The sequence below is a fragment of the Scyliorhinus canicula genome, chromosome 10, assembly GCF_902713615.1.
Source record: "Scyliorhinus canicula chromosome 10, sScyCan1.1, whole genome shotgun sequence".
NCBI classification, from domain to species: Eukaryota; Metazoa; Chordata; class Chondrichthyes; order Carcharhiniformes; family Scyliorhinidae; genus Scyliorhinus; species Scyliorhinus canicula.
The window spans coordinates 95392306-95419735 of record NC_052155.1 but is presented as its reverse complement, the minus strand read 5'-3'; the positions used below and the strand labels follow the sequence as shown (position 1 = coordinate 95419735).

Sequence of the window (27430 nt, the reverse complement as noted above, 5' to 3'; positions counted from 1 at the left end):
CTCCCCGAGTCCTCATCCCATAGCATGAATGTCCTACCCAGCCCTTCCTTATCAGTAATCTGTTTTTCTCCCTCAGGTGTGTCTCCTGCAGGTAGATGTTACCCTTCAGGCTTCTCAGGTAGGCAAAGTCTCTGGATATTTTCATCTGGCCATTAAGTCCCCTTACATTCCAGGTGACTATCCTGGTGGGAGGTTTTTGTTCCCCCGTTCCTGCCAGGTCAACCATATTTATCGGATGGACGTGCCCCTGCACTCTGGGTTTCCGTTTGTTAGGGGGCCGTCCAAAATGGCCGCGGTTACCGTTCTGTGTTAAGTAATGGGTTAAGAGATATTGCAATTAGTTGTCTCATTTATGTTAAGTGTTCAATAATTGTCTCATTTATGTTCAGTGTTCAATAATTGACACTGATATGTAAAGGGGCTTCAGGTGGCCTCTGGATCAGGTGATGTGCAGAGTTCTGTGCAGAGTCAGTTGGAACAAATAAAAGTGGTTTGGTGAAAAAGGAGCAGAACTTTTGCCTCTTCATGCCACAGCATCGAATACGTCTAACACGCTGCTCCGTCCACCTGTTGCTCATGCTCCTTTCCACGGTTTCCGGCCTCATCATCGGCTCTTTAAGCTGCCGTTTGCCGACATCTTCTTCTCCACTGTGTTATTATTCGTCCCGTCTAGGTTCGGGAGAGTTTTGGGTGGCTTTCTGTGCCACAAATCTCAGAAAATTCACTATTTTGGGTCTGGCTGGGAGTAAAGCCACCTGATGTGCGTCTGCTGAGCACATCATTGCTACTGCAAGTCCGATGGGCAGAATTCCTGACTGCGCGGTTCACTTGTGCTTTTAGAAATCTTGAAACCGGCGTCATGGCTGATGAGGAACAGAGAGAGGGTAGGACACGGAGAGGAGCAACTGTGGGCTGGCGGGCCAGATATTGGTTGTAGTGAGGGGGCCCTGCCAGGGAGGTGATGCGGGAACAGGCCGAGTGGCTGGGGTGAACTCCCCACGGACTGCCATTGCCATGGCTTGCAAGGCAGCCATCTTGCTGCGCATTTCACTGTGTTAGACGTATTAGATGCTGCGGTATGAAGAGACAAAAGTTCTGTTCCTTTTTCACCAACACACTTTTATTTCTTCCAACAGACTCTGCACAAAACTCCACACATCACCCGACCCAGAGGCCACCTGAAGCCCCTTTACATATCAGTGTCAATTACTGGACACTTAACATAAATGAGACAACTAATTGCAATGTCTCTTAACCCATTACTTAACATTCTCCCCTTCCTTAGAGAAAAAAAACAAATAGGTGAAAACAAAATTTCAAGAAACTAAAAACACACGTGATTTCCCCCCCTTTTTTCCAGTTTGTTTGGAAGAGAAAACAAAAGTCACAGAAACAGGCGTCCTTCATTAACAATATCCAAAAGTTTCGGTGAACTAGCCCCTTTTTTCGTAAAACAGTCTGACAGTTGATAGCTACTGTCAACCCATTTAATTTTTGTTTTTTCCCCTCTGTCCAACATCTGCTTCAAACTTGCGATGTCTATCCATAACCTCTTTTCATTGACACATTTTGTAGAGCGCACATTTTCCCACAGGGGTTTATTGTCAATGTGACAGTCAATAGGTATATTACCCAAATCTCCTAATCCCAAAATTTCTGTCAATATTTGACTTATATAAAAGGCCATATCCATTGCCTCTACAGGGCTTAAAGTCTCAGCAGCCAAAGTGCTTTTTACCACTCTCCTTATTTTCTTTGTTTCCCACACAAGAGGGCAACATTTACCATTGTTCCCCAAAAGGAAAATTATAAAACCTCCTGCACTTGAAACCCCATCACATAAATTTGCATAGGACGCATCACTATAAACTATGAGTTTCAAGTGCCTATGGTCACCTAAAACCGGGAACTTCAAAACACACTCCTGCATTTTTAGTTTGGTCAACACTTTATTTGCTCTTATTATGTCTTCCACTTTGGGATCATTCATTTTTGTACTCAACTCTAAGACATCAAAACTCACGTCCGGTCTAGTCTGTCTACCTAACCAATTCAGTTGCCCAATTAAACTTCGCACTTGCTCTTTTTCAATCCTTGAAACCATTGTGTCTTTTTGTGAAACCCAGCCACGACTAATTGCTATTGGGTTGATGCTTTCCAAATAAGATTGCTGACATAAAGTTGCCCCTAACTTAGTCTGTCCGATTTCCAGTCCAATATATTTAAATGCACTGGAATCCTGACTTCCAACCGTGAATTATTTTCTCAAACCAGAGATTACAATAGCTTCAAAATCACTAGTCTCACCCCACAAAAAATCATCGACATGCATCATAAAGATGCCAGAAATATTTCCTTTATAGTGCCAGTAAAACATTGCAGGATCAACTTTCAACTGGCAACAACCTAACTTTAACAAAACTGACCTCACCAAAAAGTACCACACTCTAGATACATCATTTAATCCATATACACATTTGTTCAACTTCCATATACCCCTTCTGTGTTAACTGATTCTTTTGGAGGACGGAGAAAAATGTCTCTCTGGAGCTGATGCCGCTGCAAAAAGGCAGCTTTCATATCTATACAAAAAGGAAGGATGGTAGAAAGAGGGAAAATCGACCGTGGAAATAAGGGAGAGTATAAAATTGAAGGAAAAAGGATATAAAGTGGCAAAGATTGGTGGGAGACTAGAGGACTGGGAAATCTTTGGGGGGGGGGGGGGGGGCGGGCAACAGAAAGCTACTAAAAAAGCTATAAAGAAGAGTAAGATAGAGTATGAGAGTAAACTTGCTCAGAATACAAAAACAGACAGTAAAAGTTTTTACAAATATATAAAACAAAAAAGAGTGGCTAAGGTGAATATTGGTCCTTTAGAGGATGAGAAGGGAGTTTTAATAATGAGAGATGAGGAAATGGCTGAGGAACTGAACAGGTTTTTTGGGTCAGTCTTCACAGTGGAAGACACAAATAACATGCCAGCGACTGATAGAAATTAGGCTATGACAGGTGAGGACTTTGAGAGGATTGTTATAGAACAACAGTACAGCTCAGAACAGGCCCTTCGGCCCTCGATGTTGTGCCGAGCAATTATCACCCTACTCAAACCCACGTATCCACCCTATACCTGTAACCCAACAACCCCTCCACTAACCTTACTTTTTAGGACACTACGGGCAATTTAGCATGGCCAATCCACCTAACCCGCACATCTTTGGACTGTGGGAGGAAACCGGAGCACCCGGAGGAAACCCACGCACACACGGGGAGGACGTGCAGACTCCGCACAGACAGTGACCCAGCCGGGAATCAAACCTGGGACCCTGGAGCTGTGAAGCATTTATGCTAACCACCATGCTACCGTGCTGCCCAAAGGAGCACCAAAGGTGCCCAAACCTTATCACTAAGGAGGATTGATGGGCAAGCTAATGGGGCTAAAGGTAGACAAGTCTCCTGGCCCTGATGGAATGCATCCCAGAGTGCTAAAAGAGATGGCTAGGGAAATTGCAGATGCACTAATGATGATTTACCAAAATTCACTAGACTCTGGGGTGGTCCCGGTGGATTGGAAATTAGCAAACGTGACACCACTGTTTAAAAAAGGAGGTAGGCAGAGAGCAGGAAATTATAGGCCAGTGAGCTTAACTTCGGAAGTAGGGAAGATGCTGGAATCTATCATCATGGAAAAAATAATGAGGCATCTGGATAGAAATTGTCCCATTGGGCAGATGCAGCATGGGTTCATAAAAGGCAGGTCGTGCCTAACTAATTTAGTGGAATTTTTTGAGGACATTACCAGTGCAGTAGATAACGGGGAGCCAATGGATGCGGTATATCTGGATTTCCAGAAAGCCTTTGACAAGGTGCCACACAAAAGGTTGCTGCATAAGATAACGATGCATGGCATTAAGGGTAAAGTAGTAGCTTGGATAGAGGATTGGTTAATTAATAGAAAGCAAAGAGTTGGGATAAATGGGTGTTTCTCTGGTTGGCAATCAGTAGCTAGTGGTGTCCCTCAGGGATCCGTGTTGGGCCCACAATTGTTCACAATTTACATAGATGATTTGGAGTTGGGGACCAAGGGCAATGTGTCCAAGTTTGCAGATGACACTAAGATGAGTGGTAAAGCAAAAAGTGCAGAGGATACTGGAAGTCTACAGAGGGATTTGGATAGATTAAGTGAATGGGCTAGGGTCTGGCAGATGGAATACAATGTTGACAAATGTGAGGTTATCCATTTTGGTAGGAATAACAGCAAACGGGATTATTATTTAAACAATAAAATATTAAAGCATGCTGCTGTGCAGAGAGATCTGGGTGTGCTAGTGCATGAGTCACAGAAAGTTGGTTTACAGGTGCAACAGGTGATTAAGAAGTCAAATGGAATTTTGTCCTTCATTGCTAGAGGGATGGAGTTTAAGACTAGGGAGGTTATGTTGCAATTGTATAAGGTGTTAGTGAGGCCACACCTGGAGTATTGTGTTCAGTTTTGGTCTCCTTACTTGAGAAAGGACATACTGGCACTGGAGGGTGTGCAGAGGAGATTCACGAGGTTAATCCCAGAGCTGAAGGGGTTGGATTATGAGGAGAGGTTGAGTAGACTGGGACTGTACTCGTTGGAATTTAGAAGGATGAGGGGGGATCTTATAGAAAGATTTAAAATTATGAAGGGAATAGACAGGATAGATGCGGGCAGGTTGTTTCCACTGGCGGGTGAAAGCAGAACGAGGGGACATAGCCTCAAAATAAGGGGAAGTAGATTTAGGACTGAGTTTAGGAGGAACTTCTTCACCCAAAGGGTTGTGAATCTATGGAATTCCTTGCCCAGTGAAGCAGTTGAGGATCCTTCATTAAATGTTTTTAAGGTAAAGATAGATAGTTTTTTGAAGAATAAAGGGATTAAGGGTTATTGTGTTCAGGCCGTAAAGTGGAGCTGAGTCCACAAAAGATCAGCCATGATCTCATTGAATGGCGGAGCAGACTCGAGGGGCAAGGTGGCCTACTCCTGCTCCTAGTTCTTATGTTCTTATGTCCTCTGGCAGCGAGTTCCAGGCACCCACTATCCTCTGTGTAAAACACTGGCCTCGCACATATACTCTAAACCATGTCCCACACACCTTAAACCTATGCCCCCCTAGTAATTGACCCCTCTACCCTGGGAAAAAGTCTCTGACTATCCACTCTGTCTCTGCCCCTCATAATTTTGGAGACCTCTATCAGGTCGCCCCTCAACCTTCTTTGTTCCAGTGAGAACAAACCAAGTTTATTCAACCTCTCCTCATAGCTAAAGTACATTATCTCAGTAGTAGGGAAAATGTTTGTATCTATTATGAAGGATGGGAGAACTGGACACTTAGTGTGATGAATGTAAAAATTATTATATATTATATTTTATATCAGGACGGCATGTGGCGCAGTGGTTAGCACTGGGACTGCGGCACTGATGACCTGCGTTTGAATCCCGGCCCTGTGTCACTGCCTGTGTGGAGTTTGCACATTCTCCCCATGTCTGCGTAGGTTTCACCCCCATAATCCAAGGATGTGCAGGTTAGGTGGTTTGGCCATGCTAAATTGCCCCTTAATTGGAGAAAAAAATAATTGGGTACTCTAAATTTAAAAAATATATATATATATTATATCTGTTGTGGAAATGTTTTTAAAATCTGGGTTAAGGTACCCTTTGTTGCAGTGATATTATTAAAGAACCGAAGTTAAGGTATCCAGACTATTTGCCTGCTAAAGCTGCAATTAAGTAGTTGTAAAAGGTGAGGTCAAGATTGATTCCAAACACTTACTTTGTTACAGACAAAGGGTTAATGGATATTGTTATGATTGCTGGAGATACTCTGGAGAGTAGATATTTAGTCCTAGCTAAACAGGGCATGTGACGTCTTAGTGAATACGTAAATAATTAATGGGAGGAGCCAGGTCTGACTGTAGTTTTGGAGTTTGCCATTTAATTTGAGTCTGACGGGACAGAAGGATTTTCAGATGAACAGCAGTTTTGCCAATTGCCGCAAGGTTGAACAGAGGTGTACTGACTCTGCGCCGGAAAACAATTCTCTCCAAAGGTCTCCACAGCTGAGCAAGTAAACTTGTTTATTTATAAATGGAATTTTAACTGTATTGGATTGCAATTGGAATTAGTAGCATGTATAGAAAGTAAGTTTTTACTTGTGTTTTAGAGCTGTTTGACTCATAATTTTAAAGCCATTTCCTTTGGTGCTGATGTGCTTAATTCTGTCTCTAAATTTAAGTTTGTTTTAACATAAAAAATATCTATTTGTCAGAATCAACACTCCGAGGGTGAAGTATCCTTTCCTCAGAGTTTTACAAATTATAAAAGTTTGTTTGGGATTCTTGTCTGGTGTTCTAACAAAAGTTGTGGTCTGGTCCGGTTTCCTAACATTAGAAAATAATGACATGTTTGGGCAGAGTCAACATGAATTCATGAAAGGGAAATCGTGTTTGATAAACCTGCTGAGGATTTTTGAAGATGTTTCTCATAGCATAGATAAAGGAGAACCAGTGATTGTAGTGTGCTTGGATTTTCAGACAGTCTTTGATTAGGTCCCATGCTGGAAATTAGTAAACAAAATTAGAGTCCATGGGATTGGGGGTAATATATTGGTATGGACTGATAATTGGTTAGCAGACAGAAAACAGAGTAGGAATGAATGGTTAATTCACAAGATGGAAGGCTGCTGCTTGTGGGGTACTACAATAATTTGTGCTAGGGCCACTGGTGTTCACAATCTAGATAAATGATTTGGATGTGGGGACTAAATGCAATATGTCCAAATTCATTGATGACACAAAACTAGGTTGGAATTTAAGCTGTGAGGCGGATGCAAGGAGGTTTCGTGGGGATTTGGGCAGGCTACGTTTATGGGCGAGAACATGGCAGATGGAATATAATGTGAATCAGCGTGAAGCTGTCCAATTTGGTAGAAAAACAAAAATTCAGAGTGCTTCTTGAATGGTGAGAGATCCAGAAGTGTTTTTGTCCAAAGGGACCTGGGTGTTTTTGTTCATGAGTCACTAAAAGCTGGCCGGGAGATGCAGCAAGCAATTAGGAAGGCAAGTGGTGTGTTGGCCTTCATCACAAGGGAATTTGAGAACTGGAATAAAGAAGTCTTTCTGCATTTGTATAGAGCCCCGGTGAGACCACACTTGGAGCATTGGTACAGATTTGGTTTCCTTATCTAAGGGGGGATATACTTGCCATAAAGGGAGTGCAGCGGCTGTTCACCAAATTCATCTACATGGACTTCAGTAAGGCTTTTAACAAGGTCCTTCATGGGAGAATGTTCAAGAGTCCATATAAGCCCATGGGATTGAGGGAAATTTGGCGAATTGGATCCAAAATCGGCTTCATGGCAGGAGGTAAAGGGTTATGGTCGAAAGTTATTTTTGTGACTAGAAGACTGTGTCCCGTGGTGTACTGCAGGGATTGGTGCTGGGTCCCTTACTGTTTGTAGTTTATATTAATGATCTGGAGGTGAAAGTAGGAGATATGATCAGTAAGTTTGCAGGTGACATGAAAGGGCATGTGGGATACTTGCCTTTATTAGCCGAGGCATAGTACATAATAGCAGGGAGGTTATGGTGGGGACTGTATAAAATGCTGGTTAGGCCACAGCTAGGATGCAGTTCTGGTTGACACGGAAGGATATGAGTGCACCGGAAATGGTGCAGAATAATTTCTCCAAGATGTTGCCTAGGCTGGAGGTTTCTTTTTCTTACAGCAGAAAACGTTGAGGGGGGAATCTAATTGAAGTGTAAAAAATTATGATGGGCAGAGAAAGGGTAGATAGGAAAGAAATTTTTACCCTTAATAGCGAGATTAATAACCAGAGGACATATGGATTTAGAGGGGATTTGAGGGAAAACTTTTTCATCCAGAGGGTGGTGAAAATCTGGAACTCTCTTCCTGAAAGAGTAGTAGAGGCGGGAACCCTCACAACATTTAAGATGCATCCCTCCTCCTCAAGTCTCTCATAACTTTTTACAGAGCAAGTTATATACAAGTGCTATATTCAATGTCAATAGACATGAGGGAAAAGCGTCAGTCTGTCCGGGACCATCTTCGTTCCCCAGTCGGCTCCACCGACTCTGAGGTACTCTCATTGTCTGCAATGGTTGAGGTGACTCCTCCTCTTCTGTCGGGCTGCTCGCCTTGCCAGCTCCCACCTGGACTGCTGGCGGGCTGACTCGGAAATTCCTAGCTCCCTCTGCTCGCAAACGGCCACGGCAGTGCTGTCAGTAATAGTTGGACCCATCTGATCTGGAATGGGGGGGTTACTGCTCCTGGCCCCTCACATGGTCAACGTGCTTTCAAACCATCCTGCCATTGATACTGGCCACAAGTTCCGATTGGGACACAATTCGATCAGCTAACCAGAGTGGGCTCAAGGTGAAATTCTGAACTAGCACCAGGTCCCACCTGGAATGATTTGTCACCTCTTCTGGGAAGCCTGACATGCCTCAATCCTCCCCGCCAAATTAGGAAATATTAGGTCCAGATGAGTTCTAAAGCGATGGCCTGTGAGCAATTGTTCTGGCATGACCTCTGTGGTAGTGTGGGAGCTGTGCTTTAGGACAATAAGGAATTTGCCAACCGATGGTGCAACGACCGGTCTGATTGCTGTTTCATAGCATAGTCTGGATTTATATTAATTTTGGCTTTCACACCCTTGATCTGACCTAACTCATTAGGGAACACTTCCTCGTATCTCCAGAGGATGTAAATTGCTGTTTGCGACTTTGAAGATTTCCAGCCAATTTAGTTGAATTCACGTGACCAGTCCCTTTCCATTAGACTTGGCCTGTGCCCTCTATGACAATCAAAGGCAGACCACCTCAACCTCAGGTGTGAATCCTGGAAATAGACCTAGATGTGGCGGAAGGGTAAGGAAGACTAAGAAACAATAGGCATAGATAAACCTAGGCGCTATTAGAGAAAAGACACCATTGTAATAACTTTGACTTTCTCCCCATCTGAGATGTGGTGCTCCTCCTGGTCCATCTACTCTCCCTGCTGCAGTGCGAGGTTGTGCAGAACGCAGCAGGCTACGATGATGCTGGACACCTACTGGGGGCTGTATTGGAGGACTCCTCCTACCAACCTAGGCACCGGAAATGTATCTTGTGTTGACCCACGAGCCACATTGTAGCAAATCTCACCCTCTGCACTGATGTCAGCAGTTACCTCCCACGTCAGACCCCTTGTCCCCAAGGAGCCATCCCTCCAGCCACTGCTGTCCCACAGAAACAGCTGAGATCTGCGAACACCCAAAGATGCAACTATCATGGACACTCTCGGGAAAATTGGTACACACCCGCATGATGTGCATCGCATGGTCACAGATGAGCTGGATATTGAGGGAGTGGTATACTTTACATTTCAAAAATGGCACCCTATGCCGCTATGGGGAATGCAGAGGAATGTGGGTGGAGGAGATGGCACCTGGGCCATGCTTGCTGTGTAGCAGAAGCCTATGACACTGGCGTTGTAGCTCACCAGCTCTACTAGTCCAAGTAGCTCACTTGGACCATCACTTGGTCCAAGTTGATGTACAAATAGCACATCTGTGACTTCCCTTCTGCACGTGCGCTGCTGATTGGGAAATGCTACACAGGTCACCCATGCTGCCCTCAAATGAGCCATTGACATACAGGTTTAGACTTGTAATAACTTTCAGGGCCACAGGCAATGGGTGACCTTAAAGTTCATGAGATGCCAACTCTTGCATCACCTGGCACAGGTGGTCAACAGTCCCCCAGGCGAGACCCAGTCTTCTCTGACACTGGACCTCTGACATTTGGAGGTAGGAAATTCGATGTTGGAACATCTGTGGCTTGTTTTGTCTCCTCTGAGGGTCCGCTATCTGTTTACCTAATCCCAGGAGATTAATAGGCCCTGCCTCCCCCTCCTCTTCAGGACGCCATTCCTGACCGTGTGCAGCGGCACGTCAATGTCACTGCCGCTGGTCAATTGCAATTAAAAGAATTGCCAAATGCTCTATGATTCTCAGCATCAAAAACTGAAAGGAAGTGAACATCAAAGTGAGCGATGAAGAGTCTTGACACAGCCCTGACCCTCAGCTCTCTCAGGATCTGCGACATCCACCCATGCGCATCCCCCTATGTGAGTGCCTTTCCATTGAGCCTCACTCCTTTCCCTGTCACATAATAGCCACTTTCCCACTGTTGACCCGCTCAACTACACCTGAATGATGTGCTTCAGCCCTTGAGAGCCTCAGTGGTCGATGTGACCCCCCCACCCCACACCCCCACCAGTGAAGAGTGGGGGCAATTAAGTGTTTTCAATGGGCCTGAGCTCTAATCTAATCAAGGAACAAGACGCTGCCTCCCGCCCCCTGAATAGGGTGACTGATGAGCAACTTCAACATAATGCCTTGTATGGAGGCCACATCTGTGGCACCTCTCTGTTACTTGGGCATGAGTATGAACTTTGGAGTTCAATACTTGGAGGCTATGCTTTCAAGGAGGTAAAAAATGGGCACCAATCATTGGCACACTCAAGTATTGCCATTCTGATTAAATTGGCGTGCAATTGAGTCTTCAAGGAAGGATCAGGAAGCTCAATAGGCAACAGACATCCCCTTGTGGCAAGCGAGGTACACCTGATGAATGTGCAGATTGAAATTAGTATGTCAATTTCATCCTTAGAGGGCACCCTCATTCCCCCAGCTCTCAAGAGCAGCAGATCAAATGAGCCTTTGAACTTGAACTGCCAGCCACCCAAGCACTAATCCCTGACTGTCTGGCCACCATAACCAGTAGTCGTGAACTTCCAGACGTCTCATACCCCTATCTTCACAGTGCTGCCTGAGTGTGAGGGTTCATTCTCTCTAAAGTCATCCTCCCCGATGTTTGAGGGTCTTCAGGCCTTATACGGCTGTAAAACACCCCTTGTCTGAGTCCCCCATTGTGCAGCCTGGCATCTCATGGAACCCCATCTGTGAACTTCACAGTCACACCCCGGTGCTGACCCTATCGATTCACCAGCTCACACCCACTTTCCAGCTGCCACTCTGGAAGGGAAACCCTTCACTAGTGATATTGCCACAAGCTCAGCAAGAAGGACACTGGATGGACTGCCTGCAAACCAGCCGTCAGACCCCTTTAAACCTAGAGGCTTCCAGCCATGAAGGGTCGCTAAGGCCTGCGAGTGACTCCAACCCTGCTATGCCGATACCGAATCCTACCCAACCCCCTCATCCCAGCTTGAATTTATCTGGGTCCCCACAAACTTGCCTCTGCCCCCTCTGCGACTGCCATCCTGGAGTGTTGTGGCAACCTGAGTGTTCCCATTGCTCGCTGTATTTTCCACTCATGTTGCTGTTCTCACTGATTGATAGCTAATGTGGACTCAAAATTTCACCCTATGACTCTTTTAACTCTAACTCTGGGATGGTGGGATTGTCTTACGAGGAACAATTGAGGAAACTGGGCCTGGACTCTCTAGAGTTTCAAAGAATGAGAGGTGATCTTATATGAACATACAAAATTCTTACAGGGTGTGATAGGGTTGATGCAGGATGGATGTTTCACCTGGTTGGTAAGTCAAGAACCAGGGGACACTGTCTCAGAATAAGGGCTAGGCCATTTAAGTTTGAGATGAAGGTTATTTTCTTCACTCGGAGGGTGGTGAATCTTTGGGATTTGGAAATACAGTCATGAGCGTGTCAAGACAGAAATTGTTGGACTTCTGTGTATTAATGCCATTAAAGGAAATGAAGATATTGCAGGAAAGTGATGCTAAGCTAGAAGATCCGCCATGATCGAATTGAATGGTGGAGCCAGCTGGAACGGTCAAATGGTCTATTTTTGTTTTGATGTTCTTAAACATCAGAACAGATATTTGGCATAGAGATATAAAATTTGTATCTGACTCATCACATTTATACTTCAAATGGCTATGGTCCTACAACTGTTTCAAAATAATGCAGTTAAATGAAATAAAATATGGATTCAGTTGTTTTCAATATTTCTTAATATTTTAAGACTTTTAAAGTTCTTCTATTTCATTTTAATAGAGATTATTATTCCTACCAGGTAACATGTTTATTCCTTCTTTTGTTACAGAAAATTCTTTCACTAGCTCCTTGTCTTCTTTGGTAGCAGACAACCAGGTGTTGCAATTAAAAACGTAGACCTGTTTTGTTTGCAAATCTTCCAAAATGATTGACCTTAAATGCCAGCCCACGTAGTGTCCCAGCTCTTCACCGTTGACTCGAATCTTATAGATATCTCCCACATCTTCAATAAAAATCTGAACAAAAAAACATGTTAGTCCAGACAAAGTGATGAAATTAGTTTATGCATTATCACTGTGCAATGCTTATGTTGGTCGATTCCCTGGGGCAGGCAATGCTGTGCATTGTGCGGCATTGTCCAATTAGATAAATGGAAAAACGTGTGGCACTTTCCTACCCTGGGTAATCAATGCATGTCTGTGTAATGCCATTAGAAGTGTCAATACACAAAAACATTTCCTTCCCAAAATGTATTTGTAAGCACACATTTGCAGTTATGCACATATTTTTATTTATTGATTGATTGATTCATTCAAACATGTGGCCTTCGCAGGCTAGGTCAGCATTTATTTCCCCACACCTAATTGCCTTTGAGAAGGTGGTCGTGAGCTGCCTTTTTGAGTCACTGCAGTCCATGTGGTGCAGGTACACCCACTGTGCTGTTAGGAAGGGAGTTCCAGGATTTTGACTCAGTGACAGAGGAAGAACAGTGATATATTTCCAAGTCAGGATGGTGAGTGGCTTGGACAGGAACTTCCAGATGGTCAAGTTGCCATATATTTGCTGCCCTTGACCTTTTAGAATCTAGATGGTAGTGACCATGGTTTGGAAGATGCTGCCGAAGCAGCCTTGGTGAGTTCCTGCAGGGATTGTGCAGGAAGATGGTACACATGGCTGCCCTGTGTGTTGGTGGTGGTGGAGGGAGTGAATGGTTGTGGGTGGGGTGCCAATCAAGCAGGCTGCTTTGTCCTATGGTTTCTTGAGTGTTGTTGAAGCTGCACTCATCCAGGCAAGGTGGGGATCATGGATAGGTCCTCGGAGAATATCGAGGGTAAAGTTGATGTCAATACTTAGTGTGATTTTGAGCACAATAACTAAAGATAGATTAAATCCTTCAATCATAGTTGCAAAAGGTTAATTGCAAATATTCCATTATGAGTATACCAGATTATTACATTCAATCAGCCATTTGCGTGTCATATATACACTTCTACATTGTACTCAAATTTTAAAAATTCAAAACGTATTTCATATCTTACAAAAAAATCATCAATAGCTCCTGGAAGGAAATGGGGAACTTCTGGGTTGTCTGAAGACAGAACTATTTCATCACTTTTCCCCTTTGAACCATAGGCCACAAGTGTTGTCTTAATATCTTCAGGTTGCATTGAATCTTTGGCCGTTTCCAGGCTGATCTTGAATTTCCCTGTGGAGTGCAAAATTGTGACAATCAAAACTACAGTACATCATCGAAGACAACCAGCTCAAAGTGAACCATTTATCACAGGAGTCTGACAAAGAGTCTAACCTGGTTTGTTTACTAATTTTTTTCTCCTTACAAATGCTGTGCAGTTCCAACAACTTTGTTTTTATTTCAGATTTCCAGAAATTGCATTCTTTTCTTTTTATTTGAAACAAGCTTTTTTTTATTTGCAAGTCATTAATTTCTGATAATGAAAGTAAATAAAATTAGCTGAATGAGTTTGAATTGAGGAATGGAATCAACTAAATCCCATCACTCTTTCCACAATGCAAGCTTTTAATCACTCCATTCAAAATGAATTGAATTAAATTTACTTGGTATTCACATCAGTGTTTGTGGGAACAGAAGCTCTTAAATATTACAGACATCTACAGGAATGAAAAATGCTATGTGCCTGGCATTAAATTCCTGGAGAATACATTCATATATTTTTCTTTCCATATTAATAACATTTCATGTATTTTATACATGTTCTTGCAACAGTTATGAAAAAACATAGACAAAGTTATTTTAAATAAGTAACGCTGTAAGACTCTGTACAACAAAATGTTTTTTTAAAGGACCATTATCTTTAGAGGAATAGCAGAGGATCCAACAAAGAAGAATATAAGATTACATTACAGAGAAAGGGAATTCGGCCCATTGCATCTGTGCAAGCCCTTGCTGTTGGAAGCCAAAACCAATCCACCTACCCTCCTCTCTCCCCAAAGGTCCCTTTGATCAACTTTCTATCCTTATTTTCTCTTAAAGGATGATTGGACTTTGCTAACATATCCCTTCCTCTTTGTAACAATTTTAAATGAATGACTATTCATCAATGATCCTCCAACCAGAGGAATTTACTTTCCCCATTCACTCTGTCAGAACTTTTTATAATTTCAAAACCTATCGTAAATCGTCTCTTAGTTTTCTATACTCTAATGCAATATCTCAAGTCTCTACTTGTAACTTTTGTTTTCCATCCCGAGCATCATCTGCACTGTATTCTCTCTATGGCTTTCATCTTCTTTAACAGGATACTCAAAACCAAATATAAACTGGCCAGATTTTTTCAGCCCCACCATGGGGGAGGTCCATTGACAGCCACTTGGCTCAACCAATATTTTGCACAAATTTATTGTTACTTCTTTATTCTTGTAATTTATCCTACAATTTGTAAAACTCAAAATTCTGTTTGCCTTTCAAAATTTGTGGATGATACAAGACTTGGAAGCATTGTGAACTGTGAGGATGGAGTCAAACTACTAAAGGATAGATAAGTTGGTGGAAAGGATGGACAGATGGCAGATGAAGTTCACTGCCACGAAATGTGATTCATTTTGGTAGGAAGACCATGGAGCGACAATGTAAAATAAATGGTACAATTCCAGAGGGGGTGCATAGAAAATGTAGAGGGACCTGGGTGTATTTGTGAATCAGCCATTGAAGGTGGCTGGCAGGATAGGTAATGAGTGAAGTTATTAAAACATAAAATATCCTAGGTGCTACTTTAGTTTAATTTTTAATAATCTTTATTGTCACAAATAGGCTTACATTAACACTGCAATGTAACACTACTGTTAAAAGCCCCTAGTCACCATATTCCGGCGCCTGTTTGGGTACAGAGGGAGAATTCAGAATGTCCAAATTATCTAATAGTCTTTTGGGACTTGTGGGAGGAAACCAGAGCACCCGGAGGAAACCCACGCAGACACGGGGAGAACGTGTGGACTCGCACAGACCACAGACAGTGAACTAAGCCGGGAATTGAACCTGGGATCCTGCCGCTGCGAAGCCATAGTGCCAACCACTATGCTACCGTGCTGCCCATTAATAGGGGCAGAAAGTACAAGAGCAAAGCAGTTATGTTGAACTTGCATAAGATAGAAGTTTGGCTGCAGCTGTAGTATTGTGTGGTATGCGTGTGGTGAATTGCGTAGTGGCTGATAAACCTGCTTCAGTCCCTGATGTGTGTGAATGCCTGTGTCCCTCTACATCCACATTATTAACCATCCCCCACTTTGGTGCACACTCCCATTCTTTAACTTTTCCTCCCGAGATCATAGTCATTGAACAATGCAGCACAGAAGTAGGCCAGATGTGTTGGTACATTCTCTTTAGAAATTAATCCACACCACACTCTGTCCCCATATCACAGCAATTTGTTCTCTTAGAAGTAAATATCTAATTTAATTTTGAAGGCTACATGTAAATCTACTTCCACTACTTTATCAGTACATTCCCTGTCTTAGAAGCAGAGAAAATAGGAGCAGGAGGAGGTCATTCAATACTTCAACATGATCAGGCTGATCCGATATCTCATCACCATACCGCTTGACACCTTTAGAATCTACAAACCTATCTATTTCCTTCTTAAATATATTCAGTAATTTGACATCCACAGCCTTCTGTGGTAGAGAATTCCACAGGTTCACCACCCTCTGAGTGAAGACATTTCTCCTCATCCCAGTTTTAAATGGCCTCCCCTATATCCTGAGACTGTGACTCCTTGTTCTAGACCCCCAGCCAGAGGAAGCCACATGCTTGCATCCAGTCCGTCCTGTTCTGTCAGAACTTTATATGTTTCACTCAGATTCCCTCTCATTCTTCTAAATTCCAGATAAATGCAGTCCCAATATCTCCCCATACGACAATCCTGCCATCCCAGGAATCAGTCTAGTGAACCTTCGCTGCACTCCCTCTGTGGCAAGTCGTCCTAACCACTTAATTGCCTAAACTTCTTTTTTTTTTGCAAATCGCCTTTAATCTGGGATCCCTGTTTATTGATCCTTCAACTATTGGAAAAAGTTTATCTGTATTTAGTCTATCTTTAACCCTTCTCTGCATTACATTTCTGCCTGACAAATCCATCTTCAATTCACTGAAATTGGTCCTCCTCGCCTATGCCTTTGTTACCTTTAGACTTGACTGAACTACTTTAACGCACAGATGGATGGCATCTCACGTGCCACCCTCTATACACCGGACATTATCCAAAATCCTGCTGTCCCTGTCCTAACTTGCACCAAGTTCCATTCACCCATCATCCTGTGCTCTCTGACCTACATTGAATCCCAGCTAAGCAGCACCTCAATTTTAAAATTCTCACCCTTGTTTTCAGATCCCTCCATGGCATGATCTGACCCTATTTCTGTAAGGTCCTCCTCTGAGATATTTGTGCTCTTCTAATTCTGGAATTTTGAGCATTCCCGATTTTAATCATTCCATTGTTGACCTAAGTTCAGGAATTTCCTCCATAAACCTCTTTGTCTCTCTCCGTCACTAGTCTGTTTTAAGGTGATCTTTAAAGCTACTTCTTTGACTAAGCTCTAGATCATCTTTTGGTTATGTGAAGCATTTTGGATGTTGCCTTATGTTAAAGGAGTTATAGAAGTACAAGCTATTGTTGTGATACTGGGAGACTTAATCTACCTCATTACTGAATGGGGCACTGATTGTGTTAAAAATAGAAAAGGAGAAATATTTCTGAAATGTCTTCAGTATTTTACAGATCAGTATTTTTCTTGTCCAATGCAGAAGGAGGCATTGCTGGACCTCATTCTGTGAAGTGAAGTTGGTCAATGTCACAATGGGGAAACATCTTAAAAATAGTGATCATAACATCATTTAGCTGAGTTATGTAGAAGGACATGGAGCAATCTTGAATAAAAATACTATTTTATTCCTGTATAGTAGAATATACTATACTATAGTAGTATATAGTATACTATAATCTGCCTAAAAATGCTCTCTTCCCCTTCCATCCCACTATTTGGAGGCCCATAGTGAATACCAAGGTCATCACTCCCTTCCTGTTTCTCACCTTGATGTGACCATCAATTCACAAGACACGAGATTGGAAGTGAACAGTGGTTTTAATAGTCTTATAACAGAGCCTGCCTGCGACAAGATGAACTGGCAGAAGGCTCACAACTGCTGATCTTTATACTTCCGGTTAGTGGGAGGAGCCATGGGCGGAGCCATGGGTGGAGCAAAGGGTGGAGCCCAGTACAAACTCCTCATCTCCCCCTATGGGCAGAGCCCCGCAACTGCACGTATACAGAGCTCACAAAGACACAATACATATAATACAACACAGTGTACAGAGCTCACAAAGACACAATACATATAATACAACACAGTGTGAATTACTAGGATTAGAATTCACCACATTCACCCCCTGTAAAAAATCAAGTCCGGCGGGGGTGATGGGTCTACAAATTGAGCTGGTCCGGCGGCCGAGTCGTCCTCTGAGATCGGCAAAGCACCGGGGTTGCAGCCTCTTCTAGTGGCTCGGTGGTGGCGGACGGTGAGGGTACGATGGCGGACTCCGGAGGGGATACGGTCCGAGCTACGTACCCGACTGGTTCGACTGGCGACAGGGAGCGCCGGGAGCCCATAGGCGAAGGGGAGCGGAGCACGGGCAGTAAACCTGTAGGTGCGGCGGCGCAGGGCGCGGAGGGTTGGGTGGGGTGTAGTGTGAGGGGTACCTCAGCGGTAGTGGAGGTAGTTGGATCCTGCAGGCGCCAGGTCCCGGAGGGAAACAGTGTCCTGACGGCCGTCAGGGTATTTGATGAAAGCGTATTGGGGGTTCGATTGGAATAGTCGCACTCTTTCCACGAGCGGGTCAGTTTTGTGTGCCCGGATACAGAGTCCACAAGGACGAAACAGATTCGGGCGAGAGAGGGCGAGGGCCGAGGGCGAAAGAGGGCGACGCCGAGGGCGAGCAACACCAAGGGTGAGAGGGGGCGACACCGAGAGCTAGAGAGGCCGACACCGAGGGCGCGAGAGGGCAACACCGAGGGCGAGAGATAGTGCGAGACAACGAGTGCAGGAGAGCGAGTGCGGGAGAGCACCGAGGGTGAGGGAGGGTGACACCGAGGGCGAGAGAGGGCGACACCGAGGGCGACACCGAGGGCACGAGAGGGCGGCACCGAGGGCGAGAGGGAGCGGCACCGACGGCGAGAGAGAGAGAGTGTGAGAGCGCGAGTGCAGGAGAGCGAGTGCGGGAGAGGGCCTGAGAGAGCGGGTCCGAGAGAGCCTGTCCGAGAGCGGGTGACCGAGCGAGTGAGTGCAAGAGCACGAGAGAGCGGGTCTGACAGTGGGTCCGAGAGAGCGGGCCCGAGAGAGCGGGTCCGGGGGTGCGTGTCCAAGAGAGCGGATCCGGGCGAGCTAGTGTGAGAGCGCGAGCGGGTCCGAGAGCGGGTCCGAGCGTGGGTCCGAGAGAGTGGGCCCGAGAGAGCGGGTCCGGGGGTGCGGTTCCGAGAGAGCGGGTCCGAGTGAGCGGGTCCGGGCAAGCGAGTGCAAGAGCGCGAGCGCGAGCGCAAGGGAACGGGTCCGAGAGAGCGGGTGTCCGAGCGAGCGAGTGCGAGAGCGTGAGCGCGAGAGCGCAGGTCCGAGAGAGGGTCCGACACCGCGGGTCCGAGAGAGCTCGCTCGGACCCGCTCTCTCGGACCCGCTCTCTCGGACCCGCTCTCTCAGACCCGCGCTCTCGCACTCGCTCGCTCGGACACCTGCTTACTCGGACACCCGCTCACTCGGACCCACTCCCTCGGATCTGCCCTCTCGGACCCGCTCTCTTGGGCCCGCTCTCTCGCACTCGTGAGGTCTGAGGGAGCGGGTCCGAGTGAGCGGGTGTCCGAGTGAGCGGGTGTCCGAGCGAGCGAGTGCGACAGCGCAGGTCCGAGAGCGGGTCCGAGAGTGCGGCTCCGAGAGAGCGGGTCCGACACAGCGGGTCCGAGAGAGCGGGTCCGAGCGAGCAGGTCCGGGCGAGTGAGTGCGAGGGCGAGAACGTGGGTTCGAGAGAGCGGGTGTCCGAGTGAGCGGGTGTCCGAGCGAGCGAGTGCGACAGCGCAGGTCCGAGAGCGGGTCCGAGAGTGCGGGTCCGAGAGTGCGGGTCCGAGAGAGCGGGTCCGACAGAGCGGGTCCGACAGAGCGGGTCCGAGAGAGTGGGTCCGACAGAGCGGGTCCGAGCGAGCAGGTCCGGGCGAGTGAGTGCGAGGGCGAGAACGCGGGTTCGAGAGAGCGGGTGTCCGAGCGAGCGGCTGTCCGAGTGAGCGAGTGCGAGAGAGCGGGTCCGAGAGCGGGTTCGAGAGCGTGGGTCCAAGAGTGCGGGTCGAAGAGAGCGGGTCCGAGCGAGTGAGTGCGAGAGAGCGGGTCCGAGCAGGTGAGTGCGAGAGCGCGAGCGTGAGAGCGAGAGAGCGGGCCCAAGAGAGCGGGCCCAAGAGAGCGGGACCGAGAGGGCAGGTCCGAGGGAGCGGGTCCGAGTGAGCGGGTGTCCGAGTGAGCGGGTGTCCGAGCGAGCGAGTGCGAGAGTGCGGGTCCGAGAGCGGGTCCGAGAGTGCGGGTCCGAGAGAGCGGGTCCGAGAGAGAGGGTCTGAGCGAGCGAGTGCGAGAGAGCGGGTCCGAGCGGGCGAGTGCGAGAGCGCGAGAGAGCGGGCCCAAGAGAGCGGGTCCGAGAGCGCGGGTCCAAGCGAGTGAGTGCGAGGGCGCGCGTGCGAGGGAGTGGGCCCGAGAGAGCGGGAGGGGATGGCGAGTGAGGTTAGCAAGGAGTGGAGGTAGGGGTCCGCCGAAACTGAGTGTAAGCCCAAGGCGAGGGAGATAGTTTGCCGTGCAGGGAAGATAGGGAGCGAACAGCGTCTTACCAGATCAGGAAGTACGAAGCTCTCGGTGCTCCCGGAGTTGAAGAAAGACGGTGTACTGTACCCATTGATTTTAATGGACATCATCGAACTCTGGAGGTGCTTCGGGCGCGACTGGTCCAACGTGACTGCGTTGAGTTGCGGGTAGTCGGCGGCTCGATCAGCTGTGCTGGTGTGGCCCCGTGATGACTGTCCGCGCTTCGGACGCGACTGGTCTAACGTGACTGCGTTGAGTTGCGGGTAGTCGGTGGCTCGATCAGGTGTGCTGGAGTGGCCCCGTGATGACTGTCCACTGAGGTCGTAGTCTTCGAGGTGAGTATTAGAGGTTGAAGAGGATGGAACCCAAGATGGCCGCCCCCATGAGTCGCACATGGCCGGCTGCATGGAGGAGGATTGCCAAGATGGCGGCCCCCATGAGTTGCACATGTCGGGTGGGGACGGAGTCAGCATACAGGTTGCAGCATTTCGGGGCCTGTGGGCCTCTGAGTTTTGGAAGCGAGTGCTCTGGGCTGCAGGAGAGTTTGGAGCGGGGGATTTCTTCACCAGGCAGACCAGGGAAGTGTCCTTTGCAACCGCAGCTGCTGCAGGTCGCGTTGCGGGCCGGGCAGTGCTGTCGTGGGTGTTGGGGCTGCCCACAAAAATGGCACACTGGAGCTGCGTAGTGGGTGGGTGGCCACGCGGTGCAGGCCTGGGGCAGTCGCTGGTCGGGGGCCCAGGATGGGGTCACTTGGTCCGCGGGGAACGAGGTGAGGCTGCGGAACGAGACCTCCATGGTGGTAGCCAATTCTACAGTGTCCTCCAAGTTCTGGGCCCCTTTTTCAAGTAACCGCTGGCGCACATAGTTTGACCTGAGCCCTGCCACGTACACATCTCGGACAGTGAGCTCCATATGCTGGGCGGCTGATACAGCTTGATAATTACAGTCCCGAGCTAAGGCTTTTAAATCGCGCAGGAATTCCTCAAACGACTCCGCGGGGCGCTGGCGGCGAGTCATAAAAATGTGGCGCACGTAGACCTCGTTGATAGGCATCACGTGCATTCGATCTAGCATGGCTAGGGCCTCCGTATACGAGGTAGTACTGTTAAGTTGAGTAGAGATACGGTGGCTCACCCTTGCGTGCAGTAGGCTGAGTTTCTGCTCCTCTGTAGTTTCTGATGTGCTTGATTCAGCCAGGTGGGCCTTGAAACATCTGAGCCTGTGTTGAAAGATTTATTTTGCCTCTGCAGCCTGCGGATCGAGATCTAGTTCATTAGGTTTGAGGGCTGATTCCATAGTCGTTTTCTTCAAGTTTCCTAAGACTATTAAATTGATGTGACCATCAATTCACAAGACACTAGATTGGAAGTGAACAGTGGTTTTAATAGTCTTACAACAGAGCCTGCCTGCGACGAGATGAACTGGCAGCAGGCTCACAACTGCTGCTATTTATACTTCCGGTTAGTGAGAGGAGCCATGGGCGGAGCCAAGGGTGGAGCCCAGTACAAACTCCTCATCTCCCCCTATGGGCAGAGCCGCGCAATTGCATGTATACAGAGCTCACAAAGACACAATACATATAATACAACACAGTGTGAATTACTAGGATTAGAATTTACCACACACCTCCAACCATATAGACTCTAATTTAGGAACTGCATCTTGTTCAAGAGCTAAGATACTATCTTTGACCAACATTACTATACCTCCTCCCTTTGTACCCACCCTGTTCCTACTAAAAACCTTATAACCTGAGATGTTAAGTATCCAGTCCTATTCTGGCTTGAGCCATATTTCTGTCAATGTCATATTCCACGAGAGCAATTTCTGCTTTCAGCTCCTCAATTTTGTGCACTATACTCTGTTCATTTATGTACATACAACCTGCAAGTGCATCGAAGTATATGAAAGAATCCTTTGTGGCTGATTTAGCGTGACCTGCACAAATGATCAGTTCACTGTGTATCATAGCAGTCCACTTGTCTGATACATGTAGCTACAATATAACTGAATCGGTTAACACATGAAAAGATATTGTCTGGCCCCATTCTCAACCAGATAGTTGTCCACTTTTCTTTCAAGAAATTGACTGACACTGCTGAAACTGTTTTTACTCAGTCTGATCTCACTACTCTGCAAAAAATTATAATTTGCTTGAGGCTTGTTAATTTAAAATCTCTATTCTGCTGTCCTACATTCAATATCTGAGTCAAATTGCTTATTTCCATTGCATCATTAATGTCCCTCAGCAGGTTAACTGGATCATATCTCTTCTCAATCCTATTTTCCAATTACCGGTAATTCAAAAAATAAATTTGTCATTTAAAGGGCTAAGTCCCAGATCTTTCACGCCACTCCTCTCTGAACCCTTCCAACATGATAATGCTCAAGTCAAAAATTATCATGTACCTCAAAATTTTAATCACCAGGAATTTATCAATGATTTCATGTAATAAACCATAACAGTAGCAAAATGATTGTATCCTTCTGGCATACTCCAATCCCAACTCCAGTTGTAGTGCACCTAAAGGGCCAGAAAATAGATCAGGACTTGAATATGCTCGGACCCTATATACCCGACAACTGGCTCAGCCATCCCCTCTCCCTTAGGAATTAAGGTTTATTCTGTGGCTACCTGTGTTACGCGAGCCCCAGTCAACTGCCGTTAAATGTACTGCTTTCTTGGGGGAGTTTGGGGGGGTGGTGGTTGGGGTCACTGGCACCATTGAGAGTACAGGCTGGATGAGCAGAAACACAAATCTAAAGACTTTATGTCCATTGCTATTAATTGCTACAGCTACAATTGGAAAGAATATAATGAAGCAGGGTGGGGGAAGAGGAGGACTTTTCAACTACCATCAAAAATGGCAATTGTGTTGCTTGTCCTGCCATTCCTTCCTGCAGTATCAGGTGAACGGCAGTGGTGGAGTGCTTTAATGAAGCCTGCAAATTAAAATGGATGTATTAGGTTCAGGCCTCCATGGGAGCGCCCATCTTTCCCCACAGCCTATCCAGCCAAAGTTCCCCCGAAGTCAAAATCCACCCCGTAATGGCAGTATGTAAATCCAAACAAACTAAGGCAACCTTTGAAAGGCTGCATCTGCACACTAAACTGTATTTGTAGAAAGGAGACAAATCAATTGGAACAGTTAAGGTACATTAACTCCCTCCTGTAGTCAGAAAAGATCATGAGAAAGTAAAGGACTGCTTATCTATAAAAGAATAGCTCAGCATTACGTTGTAACTCATTCAATAGTTTTCTACTCGAGTAATTTGATAAGACACTGTGTACCATAGTGATCTAACTGTATATCACTGTTAGATTATATGCTTGTTCATTGTTAAATAAATTCAGCAAATAGTTTCAACTTAAAATTAGTCTGATGTGATGCTTAAAGACTAGAGAGAAATCCTGTGGGGGCATAGGATGAATCCTAATAACTTAAACATGAATCACACAGGATTTGCTATTTATAATACTGGACACTTGAATTCTCCGCATCTTTGGGGGCTAGGCCCGCGCCAGAGTGGTTGGCGCCACGCCGACTGGCGCCAAAACCGGCGCCAACGGCCTTTGACGGCCACCGGCCGGTGTCTGGGCTGGCCGAAAGGCCTTCACCCGTTCGCGCATGCGCCGGTGCGTCAGTTGCTGCTGACGTCACCACCGGCACATGCGCGGAAGGGGGGTTCTCTTCCGCCTCCACCATGGTGGAGGCCGTGGCGGCGGCGGAAGAAAAAGAGTGCCCCCACGGCACTGGCCCGCCCGCCGATCGGTGGGCCCCGATCGCGGGCCTGGCCACCGTGGGGGCACCCCCCGGGGTCCGATCGCCCCGCGCCCCCCCCCCAGGATCCCGGGGGCCCACTCGCGCACCAATCCCGCCGCCACCAGAGTTGGTTGAAACCACGGCGGCAGGATCGGCCTCTCAGCGGCGGGACTTCAGCCCATCGCGGTCCGGAGAATCGCCGCAGAGTGCTCGCCAATTGGCGCGGTGGGCACACCGAACGGCGCGGCGCGATTCCCGCCCCCGCCAATTCCCGGGTGGCGGAGAATTCCGGCCATGGCGGGGGCGGGATTTTCTCCAGCCCTGGGCGATTCTCCGACCCTGCGGGGGGTTGGAGAATTTCACCCATGCTCTCTGCCTTGTTGAGCTGGAATTCATTCATTCTGCTCAAATGCTCTTCCACAGAACATTGTTGCACCTATTGCAGTCAGAATCGAAGTTGTCTTTACATAGTACAGGCTACCTTTAAAAGGCACAAACCTTGCACAAAGGTGTGCACCCTGCTGAGGCATCCAGCCACCAAACAGTGCATTTAGCACAGCTGCATGCAATTTAGTAGGTAGCACCAAATTTGCATGCTGTCTGCTTTGGAAGCAACAAGGGCAGGTTTACTGCACATCATGATCACAATGCATGTTTTTGGAAGCTATCGAACTTTGCTCTACAATGTTTTAGGCGTGAAGGGAGTGCACTATGTAAATTTAAAACCAAGAAGATATTTTTTTTTAAGTATTTTTATTGAAGTTTTTCATTTTAACAAATAAAGAAACAAAACCACAGGAATGCTACAGCTCAGCAGAACAAAAAAGGCCCAACATACATGGATACAGGAGGGAACAGGAGAACAACAATATAATTGTCTCAGTATAACCATTAGACTCAATTTGTGGTGCCTCTGTACGCACCACCAGAGAACAAGAGTGAGAAGGATAAAGCCAGGAAAATATGGTAAAATGGTGCACACCTTCCTGTGCGGCGACTGCTCACAATGACCAAGATGGTCAGGATTGATCTTTCACGCCAGGTTTGGTTGCGGAACAGAACATATCTCCTCTAACTCCAGCAACACTAGAGGCACCAATGACAGACTGTAACCACCTCCCTCTGGATGTCAGACACACATGTATCCCTTCAGGAGCCAATCACGGATTCTTAAACCCCACCTTAATAAAAATAGAAAAATACAAAGAAAACATGCAAGTACCCCAGTTCTAGAAGGATGTTTTGCAGACATCAACAAATATAGATTTTCAAAATTCAAAGTAACAAAAAAAAAACAAAATGCAAAATGAAAACCTGACACATTTAGCTCTAACTGGGAGTTGTCCTCGTTCCTCGTTCCAAATGAAGATTAATCTAATCCTACCGCCCATCATGAAACTAACCATCCACCCATCACCCCGCCGTGGCTTCATTCATCTTCTCTGTAAACAAGATGAGGGGTATCTAAAATGCAGTCCCTTCTATAGGATGCTACGAATACAGCACATTAAAAAAGAGAAGACTGTGCACAAACCACATTCACTTTACTGATTCAGTATGGTTTTTGATAATGCAGGATACCAAATGACCCTCGCCCACATGTTCAAACATTGTACAGCTTTGTCAGGAGAAAAGACAACAACATGAAATCAACATCATAATCAAAAGGGAATAAAGTCCAAGATTATTAATTAACTGCAGGATCATAACATCATCTATGTCACGTGGGCAAGCAAGGCCATGACAGAATCGGCAAACAACATTCAGGATCTTTCAAAAGTTCCATTGAACAAAGCATCTTCACCTCCGCCACACCGTCGCCCCGACACCCAGGTGGCCAAAAACCCAGACTCTGGCCAAGGGGGATAACTCGACATGGCCAGCCACCTACAAACCCTCATGACGAGCATTGCGGACAAGACAGTATAAGACCATGAATGGGGCCTCCACCCATCCTCAGGCCTCAAAGACCAGATATAATGTGCTCCGCCAAACCTTCTCTCAGGGATTCTTCGCAGTTCAAAGTGAGCACCAAAAACCTGTACCATTGAGCCGAGATCATCATCCAGAACATTATTCGCAATGGTGGCCGTCATCCGCTGAGCACAGTAGAGGCGTAAGCCGGCTCACCAGAAAAACTGCCATTGCAAGCTGGGCCCCACTCCAGCCATCTCCGACTGCCCCAATCAAACAACGATTTTCTCTGATTTATCTCAGCTCATCACCCCCAACCTCCGATCAGGGTCATTCAGGGAGATTGCGCAAGATATATATCCTCAAAAAAAGATAATTATGGAATAAGCATTAGGATAAAATAAAGGATTAAAAGACAAGTGGAGCCAGAGCTTTAAAAAAAAACACCTGCTCCCACGTTCAAATGACGTGGGCCCCCACCTGAAGACCAACAAGAAGTTGATGCAATACTATTACTTTTTTGAGTAGATGAAAGAAATATGCATGGAGAGCACGTCCAGAAGATAAGGGTACAGATCAATGAGCCCTTAATTCTGCTTGGATTAGTCGAGTTAAAATATTAATGAAGGAGAGAGTATTGATCATTTTGAATTATTAGCTAATTAGCTGAATGAAATTAATTGTGAAATGTTGCACTTTTTCTAATCTGATGGATAGCAGAAATAATTGTGCTGTATAACATTTCTTTATACCTGTGACGTCTATTGGGGAACACTTGAAGGGCTACCATGAAGACATTGTATGACACTGGTGAAATGGTGAAATGCTCTCACAGAGAGTTATAATAATAACAATCTTTATTAGTGTCACAAGTCCTAGTCACCACACGCCGGCGCCTACTTGGGTACACTGAGGGAGTATTCACTTAACAAGCACGAATTTTGGGACTTGTGGGAGGAAACTGGAGACCCCGTAGAAAACCCACGCAGACAAGGGGAGAACGTGCAAACTCCACACAGTGACCCAAGCCGGGAATCGAACCCGGGTCCCTGACGCTGTGAAGCAACAGTGCTAACCACTGTGCTACAGTGCCACCAGATACGATGTGCAAATGGCTTCCTTCTGTGCTGTAAAAATTCCATGATTCTATGCTTCATCAATATCATCATTGCTGATGTAGAACCTTGCTTAGTGCAAATTAGTTGCTGTGTTTCCTAAATAGCATGGTGACTATGTACCAAAATTATTTCATTAGCTGCAAAGACTTTTGGCATGTCCTGAGGTCATGAAAGATACCATGGAAGGTCTTTTGTTCCCAGTGCCATAAGCTTACTAAAGAAAATACTGTAAATTTAACCTGCAGTTTTAATTTATTTTAACTGCAATAAGTGCTTTAATGGCAGAGTGTAATGTATTTGTATGGTATGGATGTAGGTTATATATGCACAACTGTATGAATGTAGGTATACATGAAATATTTATTGTTTTTAATTAATACCTATGATTAGATGCTAAACTGGAGGGGAAGCCAAAGGTCAATTTCCACTTTTGTGTGGCTAATAAAGGTCTATTCTATATAACAAGCACTTCTTTTAATGTCTGAAAGG

The 27430-nt window shown here is 46.1% G+C and overlaps 1 protein-coding gene across 1 annotated transcript in view; it reads right to left on the bottom strand.

Moving 5' to 3' along the window:
* The window catches only part of LOC119972132, a 660627-nt gene that overhangs the window by 266825 nt on the left and 366372 nt on the right, over nt 1-27430 (bottom strand). Inside the window, exons 33-34 of the mRNA XM_038808465.1 lie at nt 13325-13491; nt 12082-12301 (exon numbers count right to left, since the gene is read on the bottom strand). Of these exons, the coding sequence (XP_038664393.1) occupies nt 12082-12301; nt 13325-13491 (387 nt within the window). The remainder of the gene's footprint in view (nt 1-12081; nt 12302-13324; nt 13492-27430) is intronic.